Genomic DNA, 26,228 nt, shown 5'->3' on the forward strand with positions numbered 1-26,228 from the left:
TTCCACCATTCCTGCCAGGATATCCCTTTTGTGTTTATCGAAACAGGCCCAGGTTTCACACTGAGTGAGTAAAATAAATTTAGAATCTATATTATTAACTATATGTATAATATGACTGTTTTAGTGCCATTTTGTGCTATTTTGGTTGGTGGTGTGCCCCAGGATTTTCTAAGTATAAAAAGTGTACCGCGGCTCAAAAAAGGTTGAAAATCACTGGTCTAAGTGACAGAAAATACTCAAAGTAAGAACATTCTAAAAACTGCACCCCTCAAGGTGCTCAAAACCACATTCAAGAAGATTATTATCCCTTCAGGTGCTTCACAAGAATTAATGGAATGTGGAAGGAAAAAATGAACATTTAGCTTTTTTTTCACAAAAATTTTACTTTACACCCAATTTTTTTTACTTTCACATGAGTAACAAGAGAAAATGGATCCCAAAATTTGTTATGCAATTTGTCCTCAACACACCGATACCCAATATGCTTGGGAAAACCAGTGTTTGGGTTTTTGAATTTAAAATTTGCTGGCATAATTAGAGGACACCATGTCGCGTTTGGAGAGCCGCAGATGTACCTAAACGGTGGAAAACCCCACAAGTGACACCATTCTGGAAACTAGACCCTTCAGAGAACTTGTATAGATGTGTAGAGAGACACTTAAACCCCCAGGTGCTTCACAGAAGTTTATAATGTTGAGCCATAAAAATAAAAAAAAAATCACATTTTTCCCACACAAATGTTTTTTAGCCCCATATCTTGCATTTTCACAAGGGTAACAGGAGAAATTGCACCATGCAGTTTGTTGTGCAACTTCTCCTGAGTACACGGATACCCCATATGTGGGTGAAAATCACTGTGCGCATAGCAGGGATTGGAATGGAAGAAGTGCCATTTGAGTTTTTGAATGTAAAATTTTTAGGAATAATTAGCATACGCCATGTCGCGTTTCGAGAGCCCTTGATGTGGAAACCCCCCCAAGTGACACCATTTTGGAAACTAGATCCCTCAGGGAACATATCTAGGTGTGTGGTGAGCACCTTAAACAACCAAGTGCTTCATGGAAGCTTATAACGATGAGCAGTGAAAATAAAGAAATCACATTTTTCCACAAAAAAAAAAAATTAGGCCCAAATTTTGCATTTTCACTAGGGTAACAGGAAAAATAGCACTATGCAATTTGATGTTCAATTTCTGATGAGTAAGTCAACACCCAATATGTGGAAGAAAACTACTGTTTGGGCGCACGGTAGGGCTTCGAAGTGAAGGAGCGCCATTTTTTATTTTTTGAATATAAAATTTGCAGGCATTATCAGCGGACACCATGTTGCAGTTGGAGAGCCCCCGATGTGCCTAAAAACTGGAAAACCCCACAAGTGACACTATTTTGGAAACTAGACCCCTCACGCAGCTTGTCTAGAGATGTGTGGTGAGCACCTTGAAAGCCAAGGTGCTTCACAGAATTGATAATGTTGAGACGTGAAAAAACAAACACTTTTTCCCGCAAGAATATTTTTTAGCCCCAAATTTTGCATTTTCACAAAGTTAGCAGGAGAAAATGGACCCCAAACTTTGTTGTGCAATTTCTCCAAAGCATGCAGATACCCCATATGTGGTCAAAAACTGCTTTTGAGTCATAGTGCAAAGCTCAGAAGGGAAGAAGCGCCATTTTGGAGTTCAGATTTTGCTGGACTGGTTTGAGGGTGCCATGCAGGGCCGGCGTCAGCACCCGGCGCACCCGGGCAAGTGCCGGGCCCCTGAGCAGGCAGGGGGGCCCACTCGCCGTCGGGCACCCCGCCACACTATGGGACCCGTGAGCGGAGTCAGCTCCCGCCGCCATCCCCCCCTCCGCTTGCTCAGAGCACCGGGAGCCGACGCAATACTTACCTCTCCCCGTGCCGCCGCAGCAGGACTTGTCTCTTCCTCGGCTGCTGCACAGTGACGTCTCAGGTCAGAGGGCGCGGTGACGTCTTTCCACCGCGCTCTCGCCTGAGCCGTCACAGCGCAGAGCGGGAAGACACCGGAGTCCGGAGCAGCGGCAGGTGAGAAGTGAGGCATTTGATTTTATTTATTGTATGGAGGCATGGGGCATTATATGATGGGGTGGGGTGGGGGTGTGTGACATCCTGCATGGAGCATTATAAGGGAGGGGGGGTGTGACATCCTGCATGGGGCATTATAAGGGAGGGTGGGTGACACATCCTGCATGGGGCATTATAAGGGAGGGGGGTGTGACATCCTGCATGGGGCATTATAAGGGAGGGGGGGGGTGACATCCTGCATGGGGCAGTTTTTTTTGTTTTGGCGCTTTTACACAATAAAAACTATGTTATACAAAAAATAATTATTTTTTCATTGCTTTATTCTGAGAGCTGTAAATTTTTTATTTTTCCACTGAATGAGCTGTATGGCAGCTTTTTTTTTGCAGGACAAAATGACATTTTCAGTAATACCATTTTTAAGTACATTCGTCTTTTTTATCACGTTTTATTCCACTTTTTGTTAAGCGGTATGATAAAGAATAGTTTTTTGACTCGTTTTTCATTTATTTTTTTTACGGTGCTCACTGAAGTCAGACAGGTTTATAACATGCAGGTTGTTCTGGACACGGGGATACCAAATGTGTACTTTTTTAAAAAAAATTTACACAGACAAATGTATTTATTGTATTAATATTTTTTCTTTTTTTTTTGCTCTTTATTTTGTGATTTTTTTCTGTTTTAAATAATATTATAATTTTTATTAACTTTTTTTTTTACTGTTTCACATTGTCCCAGTATGGGACATCAACTTTCCGTGCCCTGATCGCTGATCTACTACTCTGCAATGTTTTTGTACTGCAGAGCATCGGGTCAGTGTCTGAGAGGCAGGAAGGAGGCGTCTCAGTTCCTGCTCTCTGAGTAGTTGCTGAGAGTCCACCTTCCTGCAGGATCCGCCATCGCTTTGTGTTGATGTGAGCAGACAGGAAGTGGGCTCCCTTTGCGATGTCGCTGTCACTATTGGCTGTGGCATCACAGAGCTCAAACCCCCGCGATAGGTACTAGCACCGATTGTGGGCATCACCGAGGGGTGTCCGCTCTCAGCGTGAGCCCGCACGATCAAGGCGCAGTATAAGGTGCTTTCGGGAACACAGCTCCATATAAAGTGAAGGAAATAAGTGATGGCCCCCGGTGTGCTAGTCTTGGCTTGCCGGCAGATCGCGGTAGACTGAAAGACCTGCGCTGACGTCATTTAGTCATGTGACGGCAGGTCCTTCAGTGTACCGCGAGCTGCTGGCAAGAGAGGACGGATCGAATAAAGACTCCAGGGGCCATCAGAAGGCAAGTATATATTTATTTTTTACCATTCTTTAAGGTCACACTATATAAATCCATGCCGTTTGCATGGAATTATATAGTGCGACCAAGTTGTCAAGCACTTTCCAAGTGATGCTAAAATCACTTGGAAAGCGCTTGTCAACCCACATGCGGAAATGCATGTGAAGAACGCTTCACATCCGCTTGTCCCTGGCAGGAAAAACGCAAGTACAATCCGCATGCGTTTTTTCTGCCAGGGAGATGCAGAAACGCTCAGGAAAAAATCCAGAGCATTTCTGCATCGTGGGCACATAGCCTTAGATAAATTTATTTGCATTTTGCAGTGAGAAATAAGTATTTGATTCCTCTGGTAAACAACACTTAATACTTGGTGGCAAAACTCTTGTTGGCAAGCACAGCAGTCAGAAATTAAATGTAGTTGATGATGAGGGTTGCGCACATGTCAGGAGGAATTTTGGTCCACTCCTCTTTGCAGATCAACTCTAATTCATTCAGATTTTGAGATTGTCGCTTGGCATCTCGGAGCTTCAACTCCCTCCATAAGTTTTCTATGGGATTAAGGTCTGGAGACTGGCTAGACCACTCCATGACCTTAATGTGCTTCTTTTTGAGCGACTCCTTTGTTGCTATGGATGTATGTTTTAGGTCATTGTCTTGCTGGAAGACCCAGCCACGACCCATTTTTAATGTCCTGGAGGAGGGAAGGAGGTTAAAGCCTGGGGCGTGGTTAAAGCCTGGGGCATATTGGTACGCACCAGGCCATCACCCCGGATTCAGTGAGGGCTTCCGGTGGTGAGCCCGCACTGAACCGAACACATGTCAGCTGATTTATACAGCTGACATGTGCCCGAAACAATCACAGGTGGAATCGCGATCCACCCGCGGCTGTTAACCAGTTAAATGCAGCTGTCAATCTCTGACACGTCGGAAGCACTTCACTTACCCCGCCCATCAGTGACCCCGTCACGTGATCGCAGGTCACTGATGGGTGGGCATGACAACCCTGGGTCTGCAGCAGACCCCAGTGGTTGTCATGTAATGATCGCTATGAGCGCCACCTAGTGGTCGACGCTTATAGCACAGGAGCATTTCTGCTACATAGAGGTGATCTGCTTCTCACCTCTATGCAGCAGAGGCGATTGGACAGTTGCTGCTTCTAGTCTCCTATAGAGACTATAGAAGCAAGCAAAAAGTGTAAAAAAAAAAAATATTTAAAAAAATATAAAAAAAGAAAAAAAAAATATAAGAGTTTAAATCACCCCCTTTTCACCCCATTCTAAATAAAATTATAACAAAAAAACCCCACATACACATATTTGGTATCGCCGAGTTCAGAATCACCCGATCTATCAATATAAAAAAAGAATTAATCCGAACGGTAAACGGGGTAACGAGAAAAAAATTCTACATGCCAGAATTATGTTTTTTGGTCGCCGCAACATTGCAATAAACGGCGATCAACACATCGGATCTACCCCAAAATGGCATCAATAAAAACATTAGCTTGGCGTGCACAAAATAAGCCCTCACCCGGCCCCAGATCCCGAAAAATGGAGACGCTACGGGTTTCGGAAAATGGCGCCATTTTTTTTTGCAAACTTTGGAATTTTTTTTCACCACTTAAATAAAAAAGAACCTATACATGTTTGGTATTTACAAACTCGTAATGACCTGGAGAATAAGAATGGCAGGTCAGTTTTAGCATTCACTGAACGTGGTAAAAAAAAATAAAAAAAAAACCATCTGTGGTATTGCACTTTTTTTGAAATGTCACGGCACTTGGAATTTTTTTTCCCGTTTTCCCATACATGATATGGTAAAAGCAGTAATGTCATTCAAAAAGTACATCTCGTCCCGCAAAAAATAAGCCCTCATACGGAGAATATTGACCAAAAAATAAAAACGCTATGGCTCTGGGAACAAGGGGAGTAAAAAAAACGAAAAAACAAAAACGGAAAATCCCAGGGACCTTAAGGGGTTAATGTCCTTGCGGAGGGAAGGAGGTTGTCACTCAGGATTTTACAGTACATGGCTCCATCCATTCTCCCATTGATGCAGTGAAGTAGTCCTGTGCCCTTAGCAGAGAAACACCCCCAAAACATAATGTTTCCACCTACATGATTGACATTGGGGATGGTGTTCTTTGGGTCATAGGCATTTCTCTTCCTCCAAATACGGCGAGTTGAGTTAATGCCAAAGAGCTCAATTTTTGTCTCATTTGACCATAGCACCTTCTCCCAATAACTCACAGAATCATCCAGGTGTTCATTGGCAAGCTTCAGACGGGCCTGCATGTGACGATACAGAGTAAAATCTTAATTATGCCAGACATACTTTCTGATGGCAAGAGAAGTATTCCGTTATTTTTATGTTGACACTTTAATCTCTGTTCTTTAGTTGATTAACACAGACTATTATTTGAATAACCCTGAATGCTATCTGCTCTTTGATTCTGAAACAATGATGTATAATTACAAGAGCCCCTGTGAAATCAACTATGTAAATGGATTATCTCAAACAATGATAGGTGAGCCCTGCACCTTTACCTCTGACACGTGATATACACACAAAGCTTTGGGGGAGGAGGGTGAGAGCAGTTCTGCCATTCAGGGAGCTGAGCCCAGAGAAGCAGAAGGGACATGTGTTTCTGAGACAGAGGGACTCTTGGGACAGAGATTCAGACAGACTTTGGAAGGAGAATGAGAGACATCCTCCATGACAGCAGATGAATTACATGGCATTAACAAAATGACACAGATTTGAATTCTATAATATTCTAGCCTACAGGTATCGGCCCTGATTGGAAAGATTTGGATCTGCTCCATCAGAGAGATCATGGATACATTTTGGGGAGTCAAGAGGATGAAGAAGTCACCTGGCCCCATGGATATGTTGTTTTGGGGTTCCCAGGAGGGACCCACCGGTAGCCTAGAACCCACAGAGACATTTGGCGTTGCCAGGAGGGACCCACCGGTAGCCTGGCCCCATGGAAACTCTCAGAGCGGCCAGATTTGGACCCTTGGATCTCCTGGTCTTGTACCTCGATGGACTGCTAGCTTCATAAGCTTGCCGATACCTTCTCTCTATGGGGGCCCGCCAGAAGCAGGGGGCCACTGGTTGAGGTAGTTGGCCCTGGAAGTCTCCAAAGTCGCAGCTGTTCTATCCCAGGCGGGCAGAGTGGAAGGGTATGTGCACACATGTTGTGTTTTTTCTGCACGTTTTCTGCACCAAAATTTGCATGAAATCTGATAACTTATCTCTGGCAGAAAATTAGCTGCGTCAAAAAACGCAGGATTACCTGCATTTTTTGTTGCGTTTTTGCAGCGTTTTTTTTCACTGTCCTTCTGTCTCTATTTAGTAATGCACATAAAGTTCTGTGGAAAATAAAGACTCCCATTCTATTTTGCCATCAAAAACGCTGCAAATACGCAGCAAAATACGCAGGTGCGTTTTTTAAGCATTTTTTCATCCCCCCATTACTTCCTATGGGTGAAAAAATGCTGAATCACTGAAAATACACAAAAAGCAAGATGTGGGAACAGCGAATTCTGGTTTCTCATACACTTTGCTGGTACTGCCAGACGCAGCTGAAAATTTACATAAAAATCTGCAGCAAATACGCAGCAAATCACAACATATTTGCACATACCCAAAGGGTGAGACTGTGTAATGTTGTACTATCTTGGGTATTTGCTGGGACTGTTCTGTGTGTTTATTGTCCGCTTTTTGGTTCAATAAAGTGTTGCCATGCTGTTTTACCCTCACACTGTGTTGTCTGAGAAGCGTTACGCCCACGGAAGACCCCGGGTCTTCACACTGCACATGTGCATTCTTGAGCAGGGGGACCTTGCAGGATTTTAAACCTTTAAGGCGTAATATGTTACCAATGGTTTTCGTGGTGACTGTGGTCCCAGCTGCCTTGAGATTATTAACAAGTTCCCACCGTGTAGTTTTAGGCTGATCTATCACCTTCTTCATGATCAAGGATACCACACGAGGTCAGATTTTGCATGGTGCCCCAGATCGATGTCGATTGACAGTCATTTTGTATTTCTTCAGTTTTCTTACTATTGCACGAACATTGTCTCCTTCTCACCCTGCGTCTTACTTATGGTTTTGTAGCCCATTCCAGCTTTGTGCAGGTCTATGATCTTGTTCATGACATCCTTAGAAAGCTTTTTGGTCTTGCCCATGTTGTAGAGGTTAGAGTCTGATTGATTAATTGAGTCTGTGGACAGGAGTCTTTTATACAGGTGACTATGTAAGACAGCTATCTTTAATGCAGGTAACGAGTTGATTAGTAGCGTCTAACTGGTCTGTAGGAGCCAGAATTCATAATGGTTTGTAGGGGATCAAATATTTCTCACTGCAAAATGCAAATAAATTTATCTAACTTATACAATGTGATTTTCTTGATTTTTGGGGGGATATTCTATCTCTCAATGTTAAAATTAACCTACCCTTAAAATTATAGACTGTTCATGTCTTTGTCAGTGGGCAAACTTACAAAAACAGCAAGGGATCAAATAATTATTTTCCTCACTGTATATATGGCGCATATCGGGAAGGAGTTACAGAGTAACCGTCGTTTTCATTTTTATTTCATAAATCAATAGTACACGTGAAAATAGGAGATGAGAGCTGCTATTGATGATATTCTATGTATACAGGAGGAGAGAGGATCTGGAGACAAAGCTCCTCCCTCCTCCTATTTAGAGTCTTCAACTGCCATCTCCCATCTCTGCATTCTTCACGGAATGCAGATTTACTTGTAAATTTATAATTCTGAAAGTAAAAGATCAATCCAAGAGGAGAAAGACGCAAATTCCTCAGACAACATATATTACAAAGTATTTTCATGTGTACTATTGATAAATAAAATAAAAATTAAAACGATGGTTACACTTTAACCCCTTTACCACCTCAGGTTTTTCCGTTTTCGTTTTTAGTTTCCTGTCTTCCCAGAGAGACACCATTTGTTTTACCACATCATGTACTGGAAAACTGGGGAAAAAATTCAAAGTGTGGTGAAATTGCAAAAAATAGTGCAATTCCACAATTGTTTTTTTTTTTTTTCACCATATTCACTAAATAAGCATATATACAGTTAAAACCAGAAGTTTACATACACTATATAAAAAGATACATATGCATGTTTTTTTTCAATATCTGACATGAAATCAGAATAAACCTTTCCCATTTTAGGTCAACTAGGATTACCATAATTTTTAATATTTGCCAATTGCCAGAATAATGAGAGAGAGAAAATGTTTTAAGGCATTTTTATTACTTACTGCAAAGTCAAAATTTTACATACATTTCATTAGTATTTGGTACCATTGCCCTTAAACTGAATGACTTTAGTCAAATGTTTTGGATATCCTTCCACAAGTTTCTCACAATAGTTGGTCGGAATTTGGGCCCATTTCTTCTGACAAAACTGGTGTAATTGATCCAGGTTTGAAGGTCGCCTTGCTCGCACCTGCCTTTTCAGCTTTGCCCATACATTTTCAATAGTATTGAATCAGGGTTTTGTGATGACCACTCCGAAACATTGACTTTGTTATCCTTAAGCCACTTTGTTACCATTTTGGCAATATGCTCAGGGTATTTGTCCATTTGGAAGACCCATTTCAGCCCAAGTTTTAACTTCCTGACTGATGTCTTGAGATGTTGCTTCAGTATTGCCACATAATCTTCTTTTCTCATGATGCCATCTATTTTGTGAAGTGCACCAGTCCCTCCTGCAGCAAAACAACCCCACAACATGATGCTGCCACCCCTGTGTTTCACAGTTGGGATGGAGTTTTTAGGCTTCCAAGCTTCTACCTTTTTCCTCCAAACGTACCGATAGTCATTATGCCCAAAAAGTTAAATTTTAGTTTCATCAGACCACAGGATATATCTCCAGAAAATAAGGTTTTTGCTCCTGCGTGCATTTCCAAACATTAATCTGTTTTTTATGCATCTTTTGAAGTAATGGCTTCTTCCTGGCAGAGTGGCCTTTCAGCCCATGTTGATACGGTACTCATTTCACTGTGGTTATTGACACAATCTTAACCAGCTTAAGCCATCATCTTCACAATGGTGTTTTGCTTTTGTCCTTGAGTTGATATGCACATGTCGGACCAAAGCACGTTCATCTCTGGGACACAGAACTCGTCCTCTTCCAGAGCGGTATGATGGCTGGACATTCCCATCTTGTTTGTACTTGCGTATAATTGTTTGTACAGATGAACGAGGCACCTTCAGGTATCTTGAAATTGTACCCAAAGATGAGCCAGACTCGTGCAAGTCCACAATTCTCTTCCTGATATTTTAGCTGATTTCTTTTGACTTTCCCATGCTACAAAAGAAGGAGTGTGTTTCAGGTGTGCATTAAAATACATCTGCCAAAAAGCTTTCAAACACATGACATCATCATATGGACAGTCCAGAATTGCTTAAAGGCATAGTAATCAGGGCTGTGGAGTCGGTAAGCCAAACCACCGACTCCGACTCCTCAATTTCCATGACACTGACTCCAACTCCGACTCCATGACTCAAACTCCCTCATACATGGCTCATGTTTAAGTGATAAATTAACTGTAGCACAGATTCATCTCAGCTACAAGTCTAGACCCTTAGATCAGGAATATGAGATTTCATAACTTTCCCAAATTCTTATGAAAAAATATTCCCCACAAACTGCATTGAACTACTGTACCCAATTTACTACATATTTTAGGAGTTGGTCCATTTTATACGGACTCCGACTCCACCAAAATGGGCTCCGAATCCACAGCCATGATAGTCATCTTAGTGTATGTAAACTTTTGACTTTGCAGTAAGTAATAAAAATGACTTAAAACATACTCTCTCTCTCTATTATTATTTTTCACTATTAGGGGACTTCAATCTTCTATCGTTCGTTCCATATACTGACGTACCTGTGGTATTGCAGTTTAAAGTCAATATTACACTCTCCTATGAAGTCAGGGCAGGGTGAGCTTCATAGGATGCCTTTGGGCTAAGTCCAAACTACGTCCTCATGTGAGCCAGTTTCTTTGTAGCGCTTGATGGTTTTTGCAACTGCACTTGGGGACACTTTCAAAGTTTGCCCAATTTTTCGGACTGACTGACCTTCATTTCTTAAAGTAATGATGGGCACTCGTTTTTCTTTACTTAGTTGCTTTTTTCTTGCCATAATACAAATTCTAACAGTCTATTCAGTAGGACTATCAGCTGTGTATCCACCAGACTTCTGCACAACACAACTGATGGTCCCAACCCCATTTATGAGGCAAGAAATCCCACTTATTAAACCTGACAGGGCACACCTGTGAAGTAAAAACCATTTCCGGTGACTACCTCTTGAAGCTCATCAAGAGAATGCCAAGAGTGTGCAAAGCAGTCATCAAAGCAAAAGGTGGCTACTTTGAAGAACCTAGAATATAAGACATATTTTCAGTTGTTTCACACTTTTTTGTTAAGTGTATAATTCCACATGTGTTAATTCATAGTTTTGATGCCTTCAGTGTGAATGTACAATTTTCATAGTCAGGAAAATACAGAAAAATCTTTAAATGAGGTGTGTCCAAACTTTTGGTCTGTACTGTAATTTGTGAGCGTATGATGGCCACAGCCAGAATGGATGCTGAGGCATCTGTTCACCATAGGGACAGATTGTAAAGAAACTTATACTGCATGGTGTATGTTTCTTTGGAATAATCCTGTATATGTGGAGGGTACACAGATGCATACCGGTCAGATGGGAGGCTAAAAAAACAAACTTTTGGACTTCATCAGGCAAATTGGGGCCTATGGGAAAATAACAGTATATGTCGGGAAAAGTTCCTAACGTATACTGTAGCCTAGGTGCACAAATGCAATGTACACCTCACCTAAGATGGCAATCATTGAGGCCTTCAACAGTGATTGGACCTAAGTCCTATCGCTGCTGTTACAGGATGATGCCGACTGTGTAATCTCCTGAATGAGGGCCATATACTGGCACCTGGCATATGACGTACAATTAGGTTATAATTTGGGAAGGCGTTAAATATGTTTGACTCCATACTGCTAGTTATTTTTTTCTTGTGGATGAAAGGACTGCAAATGATTCAAGGGTGCTTATACATAAAGGAAAGACATTGCTGCTTAAGAGCTTACCTTCGGAAGATAATGTTGTAAAAGTGAAAGCAGGTTGGTGAAGTTGGTGGTAACTCATTTGTCAAAGTAATTGTAATCTTTACCATTTCTCCATTGCGTGTGCGGCTAACCACCTCATTGACCTAGAAAAAGGAGGAAATAAAAATAAATTGAAGTTCTCCAATTTATTCAGATATATAAGGTGTCTTCAATCTAGGATCTTCTTACTTTCTTTTCTCTGACACTGCACCACTCTCCAATGGTATTGCCACAAAGATAGAAGGCTGGAAAATTCCATATCTCAGCCTTTGAAGCATGTTAACTTTCTACTTGCTTTTACTTGTAGCTGGAATAAATCCAAACGCTGCCAAAAGACCACACTGACTCTAAGGGCTCGCTCACACAAGCGTATAACACTGCCGAGTGCTATGCGATGTTTTATCGGATAGCACTTGGCCCAATGTTATACTATGGGACAGTGAAGATTAGCGCTTTTTATATCTCATGACGATTCAGCATGCTACCAACATGAGTTAAAACAGTGAGATAAAGTTATTTGAATGCAGATAATCCTAACATGTTAATTGGTTTCTGGATATTATACGTCATTTGTATGTTTAAACTAGCTGTGCCAATTTCAGAGATGCTCTGCCTATAAATGGAGTAGGTGGACATTACATGTGGTATCTCTGACGAACTTCTCAGAAACCCGCTGGGATTTTTAGTGCATGTCACATACCATACTTGTAAAGTCACGAGTCTACAGCTCCATTTTTTGAAGGGACAATATTAGTGGAATGTGTTACCAGCCGGGGCACCATCCACATACATTCTGTGGATTTATACAGTAGTTTACTTTATATGGCAGTTTACAAACTTTGGATACAGTCACCATGCACAGTACCTTTAGACACTAGCTGTGAACAGGTTGGCTAATCCTTGGTTTTATGTACTTATTAACCCCTTAAATACCGGGGACGTATTAGTACGCATATTTGCGTACTGCCCCTTCAGTGAGGGCTGCTGCGCTGAGCCCTCACTGAACGGAGCACATGTCAGCTGATTCTTACAGCTGACATGTGCCCGCAACAGCTGCGGGTGGAATCGCGATCCACCCGCGGCTGTTAACATGTTAAATGCCGCTGTCAATCTCTGACAGCAGCATTTAACGCGCGCTTCCGGGTAGCGCGTCATAAGCCCCGCCCACCCCATCACGTGATCGCGGGTCGCCGATGGGTGGGCATGACAACCCAGGGTCTGCAGCAGACGCCTGTGGTTGTCATGATCTTGTCGCTATGAGCGCCACCTAGTGGTCGGCGCTCATAACACAGGGCCATTTCTGCTGCATGCAGGGGACCTGCTCGTCCCCTGTATGTAGCAGAGGCGATCGGATAGTTGCTGCCTCTAGTCTCCTATGGAGACTATAGAAGCATGCAAAAAGTAAAAAAAAAAGTTTTTAAAAATATAAAAAAAAATAATAAAATATAAAAGTTTAAATCACCCCCCTTTTGCCCCATTCAAAATAAAATAATAAAAAATAAACCCCACATACACATATTTGGTATCGCCGCGTTCAGAATCGCCCGATCTATCAATATAAAAAAAGAATTAATCCGATCGGTAAACGGCGTAACGAGAAAAATATTCTAAACGCCAGAATTACGTTTTTTGGTCGCCGCAAAATTGCAATAAAATGCAATAACGGGCGATCAAAACATCGGATCTACCCCAAATGTTATCAATAAAAATGTCAGCCCGGTGCGCAAAAAATAAGTCATCAACCAGCCCCAGATCACGAAAAATGGAGACGCTACGGGTCTTAGAAAATGGCGCTTTTTTTTTTTACCAAATTTCGGAATTTTTTTTCACCACTTAAATATAAAAGAACCTATACATGTTTGGTGTCTATGAACTCGTAATGACCTGGAGAATAAGAAGGGCAGGTCAGTTTTAGCATTCAGTGAACGTGGTAAAAAAAATAAATAAAAAACAACTGTGGTATTGCACTTTTTTTGCAATTTTACCGCACTTGGAATTTTTTTCCCATTTTCCCGTACAGGATATGGTAAAACTAGTAATGGCGTTGAAAAGTACAACTCGTCCCGCAAAAAAAATAAGCCCTCACATGGCCATATTGACCAAAAAATAAAAACGCTATGGCTCTGGGAACAAGGGGAGCAAAAACGAAAATGCAAAAACGGAAAATGCTCCGGGGCTTAAGGGGTTAACCTCATGTACACTACCATTCAAAAGTTTGGGGTCATTTAGAAATTTCATTATTTTTGAAAGAAACGCACATTTTTTTCAATAAAGCTAAAATTAAATGAATCAGAAATACACTCTATACATTGTTAATGTGGTAAATGACTATTCTAGCTGCAAGCGTCTTATTTTTATTGCAATATCTACATAGGTGTATAGAGGCCCATTTCCAACAACCACCACTCCAGTGTTTTAATGGTACATTGTGTTTGCTAACTGTGTAAGAACGCTAATGGATGTTTAGAAAACCCTAGAAAACCCTTGCACAAGTATGTTAGACCAGCTGAAAACTGTTTGGCTGATTTGAGAAGCTACAAAATTGACCTTCCTTTAAGCTAGTTGAGAATCTGGAGCATTACATTTGTTTGTTCTATGAAACTCTCAAAATGGCCAGAAAAAGGGAACTTTCATGTGAAACTCGACAGTCTATTCTTGTTCTTAGAAATGAAGGCTATTCCATTCGAGAAATTGCCAAGAAACTGAAGATTTCCTACAACGGTGTGTACTACTCCCTTCAGAGGAGAGCACAAACATGCTCAAACCACAGTAGAAAGAGAAGTGTGAGGCCCCGCTGCACAACTGAGCAACAAGACAATCGACGCCTCACAGCTCAATTGGCAGCTTCATTAACCCCTTAACAACATCTGACGTACTAATACGCGTCTGTGCCCTGGGACTTAAGAGCCAGACCCGTATTAGTACGTCATGGCGATCGCGCGTGCACACAGGCTGTGCGGGCGCGATCGCCGCCGGGTGTCAGCTGATTGTCACAGCTGACACCCAATACTATGTGCAGGGAGCGGTCCTGCACCGCTCCCAGCACATTGACCCCCACGATGCTGCGATCGAAGTCGATCGCAGCATTGCGGGGGCAAGGGGAGGTGATCGCAGATACTCACCTCCTCTTCCGGCTTCCAGCGCTGTCTGCAAAGGCTTCCCGGGTGTTGCCATGACGACCCGATGTCGTCATGACAACATCCGGGTCACCAGACAGCAGGAAGATTGTTTGGACATTGCATCTCCAAACAATCTTCTCCCTGTCCTGCGCTGACAGCCTGCATGACACAGGGATGGTGCTGCATTCCTGTGCCATGCAGACGATCAGAGAAAAAAAAGTGAAAGTCCCAGAGTGGGACAAAGTAATAAAGTATATAAACTTTCAGAAAGTGAAAAAAAAAAAAAAAAAATTGCAAAAATATTAAAAATAAAAAAAATAATCCACCAAAAATAAAAATATAATGTACCCATCAATAAATATTATTATAAAAAAAAAACAAAAACAATAAAAGTACACATATTTGGTATCGCCGCGTCCGGAACAACCTGACCTATAAAACTGTCCCACTAGTTAATCCCTTCAGTGAACACGGTAAAAAAAAAAAAAAAAAAAAAAAAAAAAGCAAAAAACAATGCTTTATCACCATACCGCCAAACAAAAAATGAAATAACACGCGATCAAAAAGACAAATAAATAAAAATGGCACCGCTGAAAACGTCATCTCGTCCCGCAAAAAACAAGCCAACATACAGCTCCATCAGCCGAAAAATAAAAAAGTTATAGCTCTCAGAATAAAGCTATCCTAAAAAATATTTTTTTCTATAAACTTGCTTTTATTATGTACAAGTGCAAAACATAGAAAAACTATATAAATGTGGTACCGCTGTACCGAAGAATAAAGCTGCCTTATCAATTTTACCACACGCGGAACAGAATAATAAAAAAAAAAAAAACAATTCCTGAATTTTTGGTTTTTGTTTATTCTGCCTCCCAAAAATCGGAATAGAAAGCGATCAAAAAATGTCACGTGCCTGAAAATGGCACCAATAACAACGTCAACTCATCGCGCAAAAAACGAGCAGTCACATGACTATCTGCCAAAATCTGGAAAAATTATAGCTCTCAAAATATGGCGATGCAAAAACTAGATTTTACAAAAAATGCGTCTTTTAGTGTGTGACAGCTGTCAGTCATAAAAACCCCATATGATTCTGGTATTGCTGTAATCACACCGACCCGAAGAATAAAGTCGTCTAATCACTTATACCGCACGAGGAACGGCGTCAAAAATAAACTCTTGGGTTAGGATTGGGCTAGGGTTAGGGCTGGGTTTGGGGTTAGGGTTGTGCTAGGATTAGGGTTGTGCTAGGGTTAGGGTTGTGCTAGGGTTAGGGTTGTGCTAGGGTTAGGGTTGTGCTAGGGTTAGGTCTGGGGTTGGGGTTAGGGTTGTGATGGGGTTGGGATTTTTTTCAAAAGTAAGAAAAAAAGATGACGATATGGCGACTAGTGTTGAGCGCAAGTGCTCGCTACTTGAGTTTGCATCGGGTGCTCTGGTATGCATTGAGTATCGTGGGTATTTGAGTGACATGCTCGAGTCTCTGCCCCATATGCTTCACGGCCAAAAAAAACTTTACGGGGATTGCCTGCCATGCACGAGCGATCCCCGCATGTTTTTTTTTGGGTGTCTAATAACCATGAAACATGCGGAGCAGGGACTCGAGCATGTCACTCGAGCACACGCTGTACATGGTGCATACCTGAGTACCCGATGCAAACTCAAGTAGCGAGCATTTGCGCTCAAGACTAATGACAACTTATTCAATATGATGACCTAATGTAAACAAATTCTGTGTCGTACCTCTGGGTTCAAAATGTTCACTATACACCTTAATAAAATCCTTGAGGGGTATAGTTTCCAAAATGGGGTCACTTGTGGGGGAGCTCCACTGTTTAGGCACATCACGGGCTCTCCAAAAGCGACATGGTGTCCGCTAACAAATTGAATGGAAAATCGGCTCAAATTGTTAGCGGACGCCATGTTGCGTTTGGAGAGCTACTGCGTGCCCAAACATTGGAGCTCCCCCACAAGTGACCCCATTTTGGAAACTAGACCCCCCAAGGCACCTATCTAGATGCATAGTGAGCACTTGGAACTCCCAGGTGCTTCACAAATTGATTCATAAAAATGAAAAAGGGTTTTTTTTTTCACTTTTTCATTTTTACGAATCAATTTGTGAAGCACCTGGGGGTTCCAAGTGCTCACTATGCATCTAGATAGGTGCCTTGGGGTGTCTAGTTTCCAAAATGGGGTCACTTGTGGGGGAGCTCCAAAGTTTGGACACACAGGGGCTCTCCAAACGCAACATGGTGTCCGCTAACAATTTGAGCCGATTTTCCATTCAATTTGTTAGCGGATACCATGTTGCATTTGGAGCTCCCCCACAAGTGATCCCATTTTGGAAACTAGACCCCCCAAGGCACCTATCTAGATGCATAGTGAGCACTTGGAACCCCTAGGTGCTTCACAAATTGATTCGTAAAAATGAAAAAGTGAAAAAAAAAACACTTTTTCATTTTTACGAATCAATTTGTGAAGCACCTGGGGGTTCCAAGTGCTCACTATGCATCTAGATAGGTGCCTTGGGGGGTCTAGTTTCCAAAATGGGGTCACTTGTGGGGGAGCTCCAATGTTTGGGCACACAGGGGCTCTCCAAACACAACATGGTGTCCGCTAATTATTCAAGCAAATTTTACAATCAAAAAGTCAAATGGTGCTCCTTCCCTTCCGAGCCCTGCCGTGCGCCCAAACAGTGTTTTTTCCCCACATACTGGGTATCTGCGTGCCCAGGGGAAATTGCACAACAAATTTTGGGGTCCATTTTTTCTTGTTACCCCTGTGAAAATAAAAAAAATTGGGTCTAAAGTAACATTTTTGTGAAAAAAGTTAAATGTTCATTTTTTTCTTCCACATTCAAAAAATTCCTGTGAAGCACCTGAAGGGTTAATAAAGTTCTTGAATGTGGTTTTGAGCACCTTGAGGCGTGCAGTTTTTAGAATGGTGTCACTTTTGGGTATTTTCTGTCATAAAGACCTCTCAAAGTGACTTCAAATGTGATGTGGTCCCTAAAAAAATGGTTTTGTAAATTTTGTTGGAAAAATGAGAAATCGCTGGTCAACTTTTAACCCTTATAGCTCCCTAACAAAAAAAAATTTTGGTTCCAAAATTGTGCTGATGTAAAGTAGACATGTGGGAAATGTTATTTATTAACTCTTTTGTATGACATATTTCTCTGATTTAAGGGCATAAAAATTAAAATTTAGAAAATTGCAAAATTTTCTAAATTTTCGCCAAATTTCCGTTTTTTTCACAAATAAACGCAAGTGATATCGAAGAAATTTTACCACAATCATGAAGTACAATATGTCATGAAAAAACAATCTCAGAATCAGGGGGATCCGTTAAAGCGTTCCAGAGTAATTACCTCATAAAGTGACAGTGGTCAGAATTGTAAAAATTGGCCTGGTCATTAACGTGCAAACCACCCTCTCGGCTTAAGGGGTTAAATAGTACACGTAAAACGACAGTGTCAACTGAGGCGACTCCGGGATGCTGGCCTTCAGGGCAAAGTGGCAAAGAAAAAGCCATATCTGAGACTGGCTAATAAAATGAAAAGATTAATATGGGCAAAAGAACACAGACATTGGACAGAGGGAGATTGGAAAAAAGTTTTATGGACAGACGAATCAAAGTCTGAGGTGTTTGGATCACACAGAAGAACATTTGTGAGACGCAGAACAATTGAAAAGATGCTGGAAGAGTGCCTGATGCCATCTGTCAAGCATGGTGGAGGTAATGTGATGGTCTGGGGTAACTTTGGTGCTGATAAAGTGGGAGATTTGTACAAGGTAAAAGGGATTTTGAATAAGGAAGGCTATCGCTCCATTTTGCAACGCCATGCCATACCCTGTGGACAGCGCTTGATTGGAGCCAATCCTACACAGGACAATGACCCAAAGCACACCTCCAAATTATGCATGAACTATTTGGTATTCTATCTGTAATGGAGTGGCCAGCACAGTCACCAGATCTCAACCCCATTGAGCTGTTGTGGGAGCAGCTTGACCGTAGGGAACGCAAAAAGTGCCCATCAAGCCAATCCAACTTGTGGGAGGGGCTTCAGGAAGCATGGGGTATAATTTCTCAAGATTACCTCAGCAAATTAACAGCTAGAATGCCAAAGGTCTGCAATGCTATAGTTGCTGCAAAGGAAGCATTCTTTGACGAAAGCAAAGTTTGAAGGAGAAAATTCAGATAAAAATCATTATTTCTAACCTTGTCAATGTCTGGACTATATTTTCTAATCATTTTGCAACTCATTTGATAAATAAAAGTATGAGTTTTCATGGAAAACACAAAATTGTCTGGGTGACCCCAAACTTTTGAACGGTAGTGTACATAACATTATATTAGCTTGTATTGTCATTTTGCGCGAATAGTCTTTTAACTATATATTTTTTTTAATTCTCACATGGAATGAGAATATTATTCAGCTGCAGGTGATACAAAAAAGGTGTACACTATTAAGAGCAAAAGTGGATAAATTATATACATTTTATATATTGCTTTTATAATTCAGAGGGAACATGTACACACATTAACCCCCTTCACCCCAGGCGATTTTCTTTTTCTTTCAAGAGCCAGAATTTTTTTTTCCCGTCCACATGGACGTATGAAGGCTTGGTTTTTGCAGGACGAGTTGTACTTTTGAATGAAATAATTCATTTTAACATGTGAAGCAGAAAAAAATTCCAAGTGAGTTGAAATGTAAAAAAAAAAGTGAAATTCCACAATTGATTTTTTATTTATCATGTTCTCTATATGGTAAAACTAACCTGGCAATATGATTCTCCCACTATAGGGACTCAGATACCAAAAATGTAGTTATTATTATTATTATAATTTAACCATTTAGTGACCGAGCTAATTTTGACCTTAATGATCAGGCCAAATTTTTCAAATCTGACCAGTGTCACTTTATCTAGTAATAACTCTGGAACCCTTCAACGTATCCGAATGATTCTGAGATATTTTTTGTGACATATTGTACTTCGTGATAGTGGTAAAAATTTGTTCAATATGACTTGTGTTTATTTAGGAAAATAGTTTTTGTGAAAAGTTTAAAAAAAAAAAAGCAATTTTCAAACTTTTAATCACATCCTTAAACCACCTAGTCTTGCTGCACAAAATAATTAATAAATAACATTATCCATATGTTTATTTTACATTTGTATCACTTTTCAAATGTCATTTTATTTTGTTAGGATGTTGGAGGGGTTAAAAATTTAGCAGCAATTTCTCATTTTTTCAAGAAATTTGCAAAACCTGTCTTTTTAAGGGACTATTCAGACTTAAATGGACTTTGAGGGGCCTATATATTGTTAACTCCCCAAAAATGATAACCCCTTAGTGACCGAGCCAATTTCGAACTGAATGACCAGGCCAAATTTTTAAAAGTGTCACTTTATGAGGGAATAACTCTGGAACGCTTCAACGGATTCCACTGATTCTGAGGCAGTTTTTTCGTGACATATTGTACCTCATGATAATGGTAAAATTTCTTCTATTTAACTTGCACTTATTTGTGAAAAAAATGGAAATTTGGCAAAAATGCTGCAATTTCCAAACTTTTAATTTTTATGCCCTTAAACCAGAGTTATGTTACACAAAATAATTCATAAATAGTATTTACCACATGTCTACTTTACATCAGCATAATTCTTGAAACATATTTTTTTTAAAGGGTTAAAAGTTGGCCAGTGATCTTATTTTTCCAATAAAATTTACAAAACAATTTTTTTAGGGACCACATCATATTTGAAGTGACTTTGGGGGGCCAATATGACAGAAAATATCCAAAAGTGACACCATTCTAAAAATAGCACCCCTCAAAAGTCCCGAAAAACACATTTTATACGTTTATTAACCCTTCAGGTGCTACACAGGAATTTAATGCAAAGTGGAATGGAAAAAAATGTTTAATTTACCTCTAAAATCCTGCTTTAACCCCAAATTTCTCACTTTTGCAAGAAGTAACACCAAAAAGTGGACGCCAGTTTGTTATCCACTTTCTTACGAGCGCAGCGATTCAGTCATCCATCATTGTCCTCTCCCCCACATCCATCATTGTTCTCACCCATCCCATCATTGTCCTCTCCCCCACATCCATCATTGTCCTCTTCCCCACATCCATCATTGTCCTCTCCCCCACATCCATCATTGTCCTCTCCCCCACATCCATCATTGTCCTCTCCCCCACATCCTTCATTGTTCTCTCACCCATCCCATCATTGTCCTCTCCCCATCCCCATCATTGTTCTGTCCTCTCCCCCACATCCATCATTGTTCTCTCACCCACCCATCATTGTCCTCTCCCCACCCCCAACATTGTTCTGCCCCACCACCCCATCATTGTTCTTCCCCACCTCCATCATTGTTTACCCACACCACCATCATTGTTCTCCAATTCTATAATTGTTTTTCTCACCTCTATAATTGTTCTCCCATCATTGTCCTCTCCCCCACTCCCATCATTGTCCTCTCCCCCGCTCCCATCATTGTCCTCTACCCCACTCCCATTGTTGTCCTCTCCCCCACCCCGATCATTGTTCTCCCCCACATCCATCATTGTTCTCCACCTCCATCATTGTTCTCCACCATCCCATCATTGTTCTCCCCCACCTCATTCAAACCCACGTCCTTCATTGTTCTCCCCCACCACCATCATTATTCTCCCCACTTCCACCATTGTTCTCCCCACTTCCATCATCATTGTTCTCCCCCACATCCATCATTGTTCTCCCAAACATCCATCACTGTTCTCCCAAACATCATCATTGCTCTCCAAATCCACCTCCATCATTGTTCTCCCCCACCTCCATCATTGTTCTCCCCAACTTCCATCATTGTTCTCCCTCACCTCCATCATTATTCTCCCCCACATCCATCATTGTGTCAGAGAGAAAGTTGCCGGTGATGATGATGCTGTGGGGGAACGAATGGAGAGGTGAGTATAGTGGTGTTATTTGTTTACCAATACACGGGGGAGAACAATGATGGATGTGGGGGAGAGCAATGATGGATGTGGGGGAGAACAATGATGGATGTGGGGAGAACGATGATGGAGGTGGGGGGGAACAATGATGGAGGTGGGGGAGAGTAATGATGGAGGTGGAGTAGAACAATGATGGAGGTGGAGAACAACGATGTATGTGGCGAGAACAATGATGGATGTATGTGGCGAGAACAATGATGGATATGGGGGAGAACAATGATGGAGGAGAAAAACGATGGATGTGAGGGAGAACAATTATAGAGTTGGGGAAGAGGACAGCGATGGAGAGGACAATGAGTGGGGAGAGGACAATGATGGGAGTGGGGAGAGGACAATGATGGGAGTGGGGAGAGGACAATGATGGGAGTGGGGAGAGGACAATGATGGAGGTGGTGGAGAACAATTATGGAGGTGGGAAAAAACAATGATGGATGTGGGGAAGAACAATGATGGGGTGGTGGGGTAGAACAATGATAGGGGTGGGGGAGAGGACAATGATGGGGTGGGGGAGAGGACAATGATGGATGTGAGGGAGAGGACAATGATGGATGTGGGGAGAGGACAAAGATGGATGTGGGGGAGAGGACAATGATGGATGTGGGGGAGAGGACAATGATGGATGTGAGGGAGAGGACAAAGATGGATGTGGGGGAGAGGACAACGATGGATGTGAGGAAGAGGACAATGATGGATGTGGGGGAGAGGACAATGATGGATGTGGGGGAGAGGACAATGATGGATGTGGGGGAGAGGACAATGATGGATGTGGGGGATGTGGGGGAGAGGACAATGATAGGAGTGAGGAGAGGACAATGATGGGAGTGGGGGAGAGGACAATGATGGATGTGGAGAACAATTATGGAGGTGGGGAGAACAATTATGGAGTTGGAGAACAATGACGGGGTGGTGGAGAACAATGATGGTGGGGGAAAACAATGATGGAGGTGGGGAAGAACAATGATGGGGTGGTGGGGGAGAACAATGGAGGTGGATGCGGAGAACACTGATGGGGATGGGGAGAACAATGATGGATGTGGGGAGAGCAATGATGGATGTGGGGGAGAACAATGATGGATGTGGGGAACAACAATGATGGGGGTGGGAGAGAACAATGATGGATGTGGGGCAGAATGATGGGAGGTGAGGGAGAACAATGATGGGAGGTGGGGGAGAACAATGATGGGAGGTGGGGGAGAACAATGATGGATGTGGGGGAGAACAATGATGTATGTAGGGGAGAGCAACAATGATGGAGGTGGGGGGCAACAATGATGGAGGTGGGGGAGTAATGAGGGGGGAAAAATGATGGGGTGGTGAACAAAGATGGAGGTGGAGTAGAACAATAGAGGTGGAGAACAATGATGGATGTGGGGAGAACAATGATGGATGTGGGGGAGAACAATGATGTATGTAGGGGAGAACAATGATGAGGAGAAAAACGATGGATGTGAAGGAGAACAATTATAGAGTTGGGGGAGAGGACAGCGATGGAGAGAGGACAATGATGGATGTGGGGGAGAGGACAATGATGGATGTGGGGGAGAGGACAATGATGGATGTGGGGGAGAGGACAATGATGGATGTGGGGGAGAGGACAATGATAGGAGTGAGGAGAGGATAATGATGGGAGTGGGGGAGAACAATTATGGAGGTGGGTGAGAACAATGATGGAGGTGGGGAGAACAATGATGGAGGTGGTGGAGAACAATGATGGAGGTGGGGAGAATAATGATGGATGTGGGGGAGAACAATGATGGATGTGGGGGAGAACAATGATGGAGGAGAAAAACGATGGATGTGAGGGAGAACATTTAGAGTTGGGGAGAGGACAGCGATGGAGAGGACAATGATGAGAGTGGGGAGAGGACAATGATGGGAGTGGGGAGAGGACAATGATGGGAGTGGGGAGAGGACAATTATGGGAGGGGGAGAGGACAATGATGGAGGTGGTGGAGAACAATTATGGAGGTGGGGAGAACAATTATGGAGTTGGAGGAGAACAATGATGGGGGTGGTGAACAATGATGGAGGTGGGGGAAAACAATGATGGAGGTGGGGGAAAACAATGATGGGGTGGTGGGGTAGAACAATGATGGGGGTGGGGAGAGGACAATGATGGATGTGGGGGAGAGGACAATGATGGATGTGGGGGAGAGGACAATGATGGATGTGGGGGAGAGGACAATAATGGATGTGGGGGAGAGGACAATAATGGATGTGGGGGAAAGGACAATGATAAGAGTGAGGATAGGACAATGTTGGGAGTGGGGGAGAGGACAATCATGGAGGTGGGGGAGAACAATTATGGAGGTGGGGAGAACAATTATGGAGTTGGAGAACAATGACGGAGTGGTGGAGAACAATGATGGTGGGGGAAAACAATGATGGAGGTGGGGGAAAACAATGATGGAGGTGGGGAAGAACAATGATGGGGTGGTGGGGCAGAACAATGATGGCAGTGGGGAAGAGGACAATGATGGGGTGGGTGAGAGGACAATGATGGATGTGGGGGAGAGGACAATGCAATCATGGATGTGAGGGAGAGGACAATGATGGGAGTGGGGAAGAGGACAATGAAGAGGTGGGGAGAGGGCAATGATGGGGGAAAGGACAATGATGGATGTGGGGAAAGGATAATGATGGATGTGGGGGAGATGACAATGAGGGATGTGGGGGAAAGGACAATGAGGGAAGTGAGGGAGAGGACAATGAAGGAGGTGGGGGGGGGAAATGAAGGAGGTGGGGGAGAGGACAATGAGGGATATGGGGGAGAGGACGATGAAGAGGGTGGGGGAGAGAACAATGAGGGGGTGTCGGCTTGGGATGGGAGTAAGTGGGACTTATAATGGACTTATTGGTAGGGGGAAGAGGGCGTTAGATATGGATGAAAAATGAATTAGGTGGAGGAGGAAGCTAAGTTCCTGATAGCGTCCTGCCCCATCTCACAATTCATTATGACACTATCAGGGACTTAAAATGTATTGGGGATTGGGAGAGGAGGCAGTAAGGTGCATAGGACATTTTATAATGAACTGAATGGTGGGAGAAGACGCTATTCAGAGACTTGTAATGAATTGGGAAGGTCCCTTAGGAATGCCTTTGTCTAACAGACTTATGTAAGAGAAAATATAAGAAAGTTTAAGAAAATGAATTTTCAAGCAAGATAGTTAAAATATAGCATTTATTAGATATATATTAAAAAAAATCCCTTTTTCTTTCAAGTAAAAAAACCCTAATGGGCTAAATAGTGAACCCTGGGTCTTTTGAATTATCATCAATGAATTATGATAGTGTATACATGCGAACCACACCTCAACATATCAAATGCCAAGTGTGTAGGGTTTAGAAAAATCAACCTCAATTCATCTAGAGCATGGGATTAAACACTACCCTTGCTAATATTGGTTGGTTTTTTTTTATTTTTTATATAACCATCATATAGGGATACCATGTGTGCGCTCAAAAAAAAAAAATAGGTATACAATGAACTCCCATATGACCTTTAAGCACAGAAGGTACCATGGATTATACAGTAAAATCCCACATGACCTCTATTCAATAAGGTACCGTGGATTATGTCAGGGGAAATCAACAAAGCCCGACTGAAGGAATCCTTCGGGTTATAGTTATATCAAACAAAATGAAACAATCTCACCCAATCCTAAAGTGCATCATGGCTTGATTCGTCCTAGTGTAATGTCATCCTATAATTCATGACCAAAACATACTGGAGGTATCCTGCTCCCAACGCGTTTCCTCCTAAAGTAGATTCATCAGGGGAGACTGAAAAAGGGGGCTGAGGGTCTCCACCATTTCAAACAGCCCCCATCCTCCTCTCAAAAGACCCAGGGTTCCACCTGTCACTTCCTACACCGTGTCTCCTTTAAAATGCCGCGCTAAACGACACGACGCTACGTCACTTCCGGTCACATGGGCTGGTATATCCGGTATCTGGAACACAAACCATCGGGTGGAACGCATATGGAATCCCGCCGACGTCACATCCGGTGACGTCCTTCCTGTTTCCGGTAAATGGAACGCATGCATATTGAATTGAAGCGCATCTCAGGCACACTAGCGCTTCAAACCAACCAGAACCGCCGATCCAACTCCACACAGCGGTGATTGGGGAGGGAGAGACACAATAAACCGCTCTCTCAGACACACAGACTGGGAGGTATAATACCCCTCCTCTCCTACATTTACAAATATATATTCGCCACTACAATCCTGCAGCAATATATCAAACAATGGGACCGGATAATTTATAACAATTCAACTTTTTAGAAAAACAGGAAGCATCTATCGTCCCACCCCTTAAGGGTTAAGCATGGCCTCCCACCATAGGGCTTATTTTAACCAGACAACTAGGTAGGCATGAGTAGGAAGCTAAGACCAACACGTATTTGTTTAAGAAAATGAAACCTAACTGAGACACACCTAGACTATTCTGATGGGAGTAGACAGTATTACCTTCAGCCAATGAGATGTATGTATGCTAATGTAAAGGGAGGCCAGCCCTGATGCTCAATGTAATAGGATGGCTCTAAGGGGAACGTATTTGAATTTTACATTTTAATTTGGAACAGGCACAACGTCTCAGAAAGTCCCACATTATGTGGCGATGACAA

General features: G+C 42.3%; 1 protein-coding gene across 1 annotated transcript in view; it reads right to left on the reverse strand.

Moving 5' to 3' along the window:
* Positions 1-26,228, reverse strand: part of PIWIL1 (piwi like RNA-mediated gene silencing 1) — a 462,439-nt gene that overhangs the window by 290,670 nt on the left and 145,541 nt on the right. The window contains exon 6 of the mRNA XM_073676134.1: positions 11,467-11,588. Coding sequence (XP_073532235.1) covers positions 11,467-11,588 — 122 coding nt within the window. The remainder of the gene's footprint in view (positions 1-11,466; positions 11,589-26,228) is intronic.

Source organism: Phyllobates terribilis, unplaced genomic scaffold (assembly GCF_046119375.1).
Source record: "Phyllobates terribilis strain yellow unplaced genomic scaffold, ASM4611937v1 Scaffold_1__5_contigs__length_1240528914, whole genome shotgun sequence".
In the NCBI taxonomy this organism is placed as follows: domain Eukaryota; kingdom Metazoa; phylum Chordata; class Amphibia; order Anura; family Dendrobatidae; genus Phyllobates; species Phyllobates terribilis.